Here is an 8,358-nt window from a genome sequence, read left to right as displayed (position 1 = left end):
TGTGGCTGCTTGAAAAATAGCAGCCTGTCCTTATTGAATAACCTGTGCCTCTTACATTTTGTCCCTGAGAGTAACTGGGGCTTCTCCTTGAACTAAACAACTGAGGCTCATCTCAAGCACCATTCCAACATTGTCCAGAATCATATGTTAGTTTTATTACTCCAGTGTTACTGGAAGCAATTGCTCCATGTCTCCCATTAGATTTCTCCAGATCCTAACACTGCCCTGGCTGCAAAGGACATAGTGTGGGCGAGTGGGAAACTGCTGCTAAAAATGGGAGGAGCAGGAGCTTCAGTGCAAATTCTGGGAATCCAGGACAAAGGCACTGAGAAGTTGTTTCTCCACCACTGTCCCACCCCTACACATTGCATCACAGTGCCCGCCCCCAGGTTCAGCCAGCTCCCTTAAACTGGTGCTGTGAAGTGCAGGGGAGTTAGGTCGGATTCCAGCAGCCCGTACAGCTGAATCTCTCAGACAATAGCTGGAAGCACCCTTTCGTGCAGACATCATGGTGCCAAAGTTACACAACTGGGCTACTGCACATCTCCTGTCCTTACTCTTTTCAGCTTGCATGGCAGTAAGTGAAACTGTACAAATGGACTAGTAAAAAATTGCAATGCCCCCAAAATACCATAAAGAGAACAATAACTAAAAAATAATGTTGTTTTCCCCCTTTCAGTATATTGCTACCAGAGAAAACTGCTGCATCTTAGATGAACGATTTGTAAGTAGATGTGTGATTCCTTTCTTCTAAATTAAGGAGCCGAATAAAATATTGTTCCACTTATAATTAACATTCATTATTAGTTTGTTTTAACATGCATTGTTATTTTCAATATCTACTGTTATTAAATGTAATATTATGCTTTACGGTTCACTCTTAATAACAGCATTCATTGTTCTAATATGTACTGTAAATTCCATTAATAGTACCATGTAGTATTCTAAAGCATACTATTATCAATAACATATGTTGTTATTTTTAATATTTAATAATAATATGCATTACCGGGACTGTCTCTACAGATTCTGATTCTGCAAGCACAGTAGCAAATGCCCAGTCCTACCTGTCCACAGTTACCTACATAAATCCTAATTGAATGTTGGGCTACCCTTAATATTTTCCTGCCCTGAGTGACCATCTCTTTTGCTTCACTGTAGAACCTGGACTGGTCCTTTATTATTTAATTTATTATTATTATTTTATTATTTTATTATGTTTAATTATTATTTTCCCTTTAGGGTAGCTATTGCCCAACTACATGCGGCATTGCAGACTTCTTGAATAAATACCACCCTGATGTGGATAAGGAGCTGCAGGTCCTTGAAAATCTCTTGCAGCAGATCACCAACTCTTCCATTGCAACAGAACAGTTGATCCGCCAAATCCGAATCCTCAGCCCCCCAGAGAAACAGATTGTGCCAGGTGAGACCATAAAGACAATTACAAAACTGAGAAAAATATGCATTAATTTAGTTTTCTTACTTTTACATGTAATTTCATTAATATATTGTACCTGTTCTACAGATGTGATCGACGGTTTTACTCAAAAAAACAGGAAAATAATTGATGAAATTGTCAGATATGAAAACACTATTATGGAACATGAAAATACTATACAGTAGGTATTTTTCACTTTTGATATTGTCTTACTATGCAGACCTGTTCCTTTATTTTATTTTACCAGCTATAACTTAAGTTTTTTCACAGCACTTCATTTCTACATATAAAGACCATTTTGGTGTCTTTTCACTCACAGCTGCATAATTAGGATCTGATCCTGCGTTTCTTGAATACCCACATCTCCCACTGGAATACAGGATCAAGGCTGTGAGAACATGGCAAAGTTTGGCTATTCTTTTTTTTCCCCTTCAATCAGTATTTTTGTTTAAGTAATTGTTCAAAAATTTTCCATTCATTATTCTTAGACTTCAGAGATTTTAGTAACATGAAACTGTAACGTGGATCTTACCAAAGATTTGTTTAGCCAGTTGATACTTTTTTATTGGTTTTGCTGAACACACATCATGAACCAAATTCTGCTCTCTGTTTCACTGGAGTTAAACCAGAATAACTATTAAACTCAAAGGTGTTCGTCTTAAGTCTATACTGTTCTATATATTTGAAAACATATTTAACTTATCTAAATTTTAATAATGAATTATTATTTAAAAATTGTAATTGTACTATTTACCTTTAAATGCTAAAGTCACTGCTATGATAACATTATGCCAGGAATCACTCATAATTGGTTAATATACAGTAATTCTGAATTTTAGACATTTAGAATTAATATAACTACATTTTATCTTAAATACTTTTGCATCACCTGGTCTGAGAGCATTTTTTATTTAACTACCCACTGACGAAAGATTTTAATTTTCATATTAGCTTTAAGTTTTTATTTTTTTAAAATTAATATACTCTGTAATATTAGAATGAATTGTTCTCAAATGTATTCACTCTTTTTAAAACAGAAATATGCCATAATTAATTTTCATAATATGTAGGACCATGGATGCAGACTCCTGTTATTTTTTTCATGTTATTTCAAGTTCCCACAATTTTATGAATGCCCAGTTTTATGAAGGTTTCAAGAGTCCTCCACTCCTTCAATAGAAATCAGGTTTCTGTTGTACTTTCTTGTACCTTACTATATACCAGGGGTAGGCAACCTATGGCATGCCTGCCGAAGGCAGCACGTGAGCTGATTTTCAGTGGCACTCACACTGCCTGGGTCCTAGCCACCAGTCCGGAGGGCTCTGCATTTTAATTTAATTTTAAATGAAGCTTCTTAAACATTTTTAAAACCTTATTTACTTTACATACAACAATAGTTTCGTTATATATTATAGAATTATAGAAAGAGACCTTCTAAAAACATTGAAATGTATTACTGACACACGAGACCTTAAATTAGAGTGAATAAATGAAGACTCGGCACTCCACTTCTGAAAGGTTGCCGACCCCTGCTATATGCTTTACTTCCAGAACTCAGACCTGCAATTCTCACAAAAGAAAAAATCCCATAGAGCTTTGTCCATGCACTGACTACAGGATTGGGCTTTACTGGGTAAAGAGATACTGGTCCAAGTAAAGCATGTCCCAGTTAAGCATCAAAGACTTCTGTGGCACCTTATAGACTAACAAATGTATTGGAGCATGAGCTTTCGTGGGTGAATACCCACTTCCTCAGATGCAAGTTAAGCATGTACTTCAGTGCTTTCCTTTATCAGGCAATGGGCCTGCTCAAAATTGAGCATGCATGTAAGCACTTTGTTTGATTAGAGCCAGAGTGCTCAGTATGTTGGAGGATTGACAAGGCAAAAGACATTCAAACAACAGGGAGGTAGTGAAGGGATAAGACCTGGAATGGTCACGTAAATTCAGTTTCAGATCTGGATACATGTAATAAACATTGCATCAAAGCCAAAATTCTAGAAAACGTGTATATACGTGGAAGCCATAATAGGTATTTACAAAGGGCTGGAATGTGGCTGGCCCTTATGCAACAGCACAGTGAAAATGAGAGTGCAGAGGGAGACTACCTGCCTTGTACAGCCTTCTTATGGGCTACCCAGAACAGTAGTATTGGCTCTTAGAAGAGTGCAAAAACTGCTACCAAGTTGCTCCCACTCAAAAGCAACTTGCAATAAAGGGGGCAGATAGAGAAGAGAAGTAGGCAGAATCTTGGCTCCACTTTCTTGTGCACCAACCAGACTCTGATTGTAGCAAATTATTGTCCTCCCAGTGCAAATGGTTAGCTCTATAAGGCAGAATGCCCAAATGCTTGTATGGGGATGCAGCAGCTCTGTACGGCCTCACAGTGTAGGGCTGTGGCTAAATACCACACTGTAGCCCAAAATGATTTACATTGTCGCATTCAATAAAGCAACACGTTTTAGATTAGTTCTTTAGATATGTAAGGCATATTTCAGGGAAATATGTATTGTTCTCATTAAGAAAAACTGGCATGTGTAATTTTTATGTTTTTATCTCTAGACAACTGACAGATATGTTGACATTAAACACTAACAAGATTTCACAACTAAAACAGAAGGCTAATCAGCTTGCCTCACAATGTCAGGAGCCATGCAGAGACACAGTCCAAATACTGGAAACAACTGGAAGAGGTACATGAAATGCTTTTTGTGTGGCTTAGATTAATTCTTAAGTGTTATCTGTCAACAATATAGTGGTGAGGGCCATCTGAGTACTTAAATAGGTGATCCTGCAAAACTTCCCTACAGGAGTTATTCTTAATCATATGATCCATTGATTTCTCTAAGAATTACTCATGGGAATAAGGGACTCAGTATCATGACCAATATAAAGAATGCTTTTCCATATTTACATTATGTTATTGCTATTTTTATGTTTATTGTTGGCTAGTGCTTCATTCAAAAGAAATACTAGGGCCAGGTCTACACTACGCGCGAAAATCGATTTTAGATACGCAATTTCAGCTACGAGAATAGTGTAGCTGAAATTGAATATCTAAAATCAATTTACTCACCCATCTTCACCGCGCGGGATCGATGTCTGCGGCTCGCCATGTCGATTCCGGAACTCCGTTGGTTTTGGTGGAGTTCCGGAATCGATATAAGCGCGCTCAGGGATCGATATATCCCGTCTAGATCAGACTCGATATATCGATCCCCGAGCAATCGATTTTAACGCGCCGATACGGTGCGTAGTCTAGACGTGGCCCTAGACAGGTGTTCTGCATATAGGATGTTGTGGAACAAATCTTATTTTCACATTTGGGCATGGTTAGCCAAAATTTGACTATCCCAGTAAACCCTATCTTTATTGTAGTCCATAGACCAGGCAAGTGCTTTTCTGGAGTTATAAGAACAGAAAGGATGCTATAGTATAATATTCCCACTCAGCCACACAGAAATAATTAATCTAATATATTAGACCTAAAAATGCCCTTTTTATGACTGCAGAAACAAATACAATAAAATGTAATTTTATTTTACATTCAAGTTATGCTACCGAGATGTTTACTAATAGCAAAATCCTGCTCATCCTTATACAAGTCCTGTTAACTTCAGTAGGACTTCCTGTGCGATGAAGACCTAGCCTACAGAGATAACTTTGCCATAGTCATTATTATATGTACTGTGTATGTTGCACTGTACTAGAAAATGATCAGATACATTTAAAACCACTTTTAAAACAAGATGAGACTGTAGCCAAAATACAAACAATGGTGTTTATTTATTGCAGATTGTCAAGACATTGCAAATAAAGGTGCCAGACACAGTGGTCTTTACTTCATCAAACCTGTAAAAGCTAAGCAGCAGTTCCTAGTCTATTGTGAGATTGACACATTTGGCAATGGATGGACAGTGTTCCAGAGAGTATGTAATTTGTTAATTCAGGTCATGAATAATTCTGATTATATAACAGTATTTCATTTACATGGGCACATGTTGCTTTGGTTGACTTTCTTTCTTTCTTAATCTGCCACCAGAGACTTGATGGGAGCGTGGACTTCAAGAAAAACTGGGTTCAGTACAAAGAAGGATTTGGACACCTGTCACCAGATGACCAGTCAGAGTACTGGCTGGGAAATGAAAAGATTCATTTAATAACCACTCAGTCAACTATTCCATATGCCCTAAGGATAGAACTGGAAGACTGGGAGAATAAAAAAAGGTATTTCACTAATGAGCCTTCTAAAAAGGTCAACTTCCAATACACACCTGTCGTGTGTACTGATTTTTTTCATACAGCCACAGATATCTGTCTCTACTACCAGATATCAGACACCTTTCTCCACTACCAGATCAGTTTGTACAACTTTCAGAAGAATGGATAATGCAGAGTCATTAACCTATTTGTATCAAACTACCTTCGCTATCAGTTTATAAAACCATAAATATATTTGCAGTTGAATTTTTTCTCACTACCTGCAACTTTGTGATAAAAAAGAAAGGAAGCAGCATATGCTCATGAAAGCTCTATGCTGGCACCTTTCTTGGAATATATAATTTACTCTGTAGAATGTTTCTGTTTCTTCCTTTCACAGTTTCTTCACAACCCATGTGGAGCATTTAAGACGTTTTACTTTTTCTCCGGGTTAGCCTGCTATGACACCCGTGGCATCCCATTTGATAACTCATCATTCTAACTGCTGGAAATTAGATGAGGTTCCATTCAGAACCTGTTCTTGTCATACTTTGCTATTCCATAGAAAGAGATAGGTGTTGAGTGGTGCAACCATTTTCTCCTTCCAGGAGCAATTTGCTCTCACCATCCCCATTTCATTCCAGCATGGACAATGGGAGACTGTGATTATCTAGCTAACTCAGATCTCCTGAAAGCCATTGCAAAGCACTATTCTAAGGCCACTGAGATGACCCAGTTTACCTGTCTTTGACTACCTAAAGTTGGGGCGGGGGTATAGAAGGGTTCATTATGATTCTTTAAAGTGACATATTATAATCCGGCAAGGAAATATCTAATTAGATATGAGAAATGTCTTCTAATTAGACATAGAGTGACACAGGAACTGATCTAAAATGCTGTCATTTATAGTCTAATTGTGTATGTTTTGGGAATCCAGTGTACACAAATTCACTGTTATTTTTTTAATAGTACTGCAGACTATGCTGTGTTCAAAGTGGGACCAGAAGCAGACAAGTACCGAATGACCTATGCCTATTTTGTTGCTGGTGGTGAAGCTGGAGATGCCTTTGATGGTTTTGATTTTGGAGATGATCCCAGTGACAAATTTTTTACATCCCATAATGGCATACAGTTCAGTACCTATGACAATGACAATGATAAATATGATGGCAATTGTGCTGAACAGGATGGAGCAGGATGGTGGATGAATAGATGTCATGCTGGTAACCTCAATGGCAAATATTATCAAGGTAATACATGCTTTGGGTACCTACTTCATATAAAAAATAACTTCATGCTTTACAACAAATTTTAGTGATGGTGAAAAAAATTGTGTAGATTTTAGCTGTTTATTTATTTTTGGCCATCCCATTCCTTAAACTTCGGAGCTGATCAACAAAAATTGATACTCTCCCGGCCCTTATATGTTACTCCAGGTAGCTTCTGCGAGCCTGGGGGGACGCATTGCATGCAAGAGCTAAAGCACAGTTGCTGTCTTCCACTGCTGCTAAAGGCAAAGACAAGAAGTTTCTCCCTTTTGCTTTGTGGTTACAAAAGTATTGTCTCCAGCAACAGAGTCCCAATCATAATCCCATTGCAGGAGGACAGGCAAAAAAACCCAAGGCAAGGCAGAAAGATAAGGAAAAAAGGGTGAGAGATAGGGAATTCAGGAAAGAAACAGACTTGATAGTACAGAAGTGTGTTCGAAGGAAGAAGAGGAGAGGGAATCTGTAATAGCAGTGTGTTTGGGATATATACATGATGATATGATGTAGTAGAAAGAGTTTATCAGTATAAGTTTGGAGTGGCTACATTACTCATAAATCATGTAGCCATGAAGAAGTTATGGAGATCATGTCCATCAAGTACCAATAAAACCTTTATTCCACACTACACCATCTTGGATTCATGGTTGATCTTGGGATTTCAGACCTTAAATCTGTCATTCATGCAGGACTGAATATTGGCTGTCTTTACCTAAAACCAGTGCAATTTGAGGGGAAATCTACATTTGGAGAGGAGAAGGAAATATTCTTCTGGTGGGCTGATATATTTTTACAGTGATAGCAGTTTGAAGCTGCTCAGAGATTTAGAATGTTAGAATAAATCCTGGGAGAGGTAGATTAGTAGGTAGAGGCAGTCAGTGGTGCATGATAACTATAGTTTTGCACAGGAATTTCATTACTACAGACATGCATATGCATATACATTATTTTACAAACAATTATATATTCTGCTACAATTTATATTTTAGGTGGCACTTACACAGCAAGAGAGGTTGGTCCATCTAAATACGACAATGGGATTATCTGGGCAACCTGGCGTTCTCGGTGGTATTCCATGAAGAAAACTACAATGAAAGTCATCCCATTCAACAGACTTTCAATAGGAGATGGACAGCAGCTCAACTTAGGTGGCTCCAAAAAGGTTGGATCAGATGGCCGAGGCGATATTTAGAAAGATAATAGACAGCAGTTATCAGTTCTAACAACAATATATTTATAGGTCCACTCGGCATTCCAGTATAGCCTATAAAAGTTATCACGATGCAGCATTTTCTCAGAAAACCATTTTTACTTTTATGTTAGTATATTTGTACAATTTTTATTTCGGCTGACTGACAAATAAAGGGATATGGTCTTGTCATCAGAAATGACTCTTTGCCTTTATATATTTTGAGTATTGCCCCTTTTGAAATTCAACTAGTCTAAATATGC

The 8,358-nt window shown here is 37.6% G+C and overlaps 1 protein-coding gene across 1 annotated transcript; it reads left to right on the top strand.

Moving 5' to 3' along the window:
• Positions 1-508: 508 nt before the first annotated feature.
• FGG (fibrinogen gamma chain) lies at positions 509-8,098 on the top strand. The gene is made up of 9 exons (XM_032779101.1): positions 509-577; positions 680-724; positions 1,243-1,426; positions 1,529-1,622; positions 4,004-4,134; positions 5,237-5,370; positions 5,484-5,668; positions 6,611-6,891; positions 7,896-8,098. Exons 1-9 carry the CDS (start codon positions 509-511, stop codon positions 8,096-8,098), a joined length of 1,326 nt encoding a protein of 441 aa, XP_032634992.1.
• Positions 8,099-8,358: the final 260 nt, after the last annotated feature.

Source organism: Chelonoidis abingdonii, chromosome 5 (assembly GCF_003597395.2).
Source record: "Chelonoidis abingdonii isolate Lonesome George chromosome 5, CheloAbing_2.0, whole genome shotgun sequence".
NCBI lineage: Eukaryota > Metazoa > Chordata > Testudines > Testudinidae > Chelonoidis > Chelonoidis abingdonii.
Note: the sequence above shows the minus strand (reverse complement) of the source record. Positions and strands in the feature narration are given on the sequence as shown.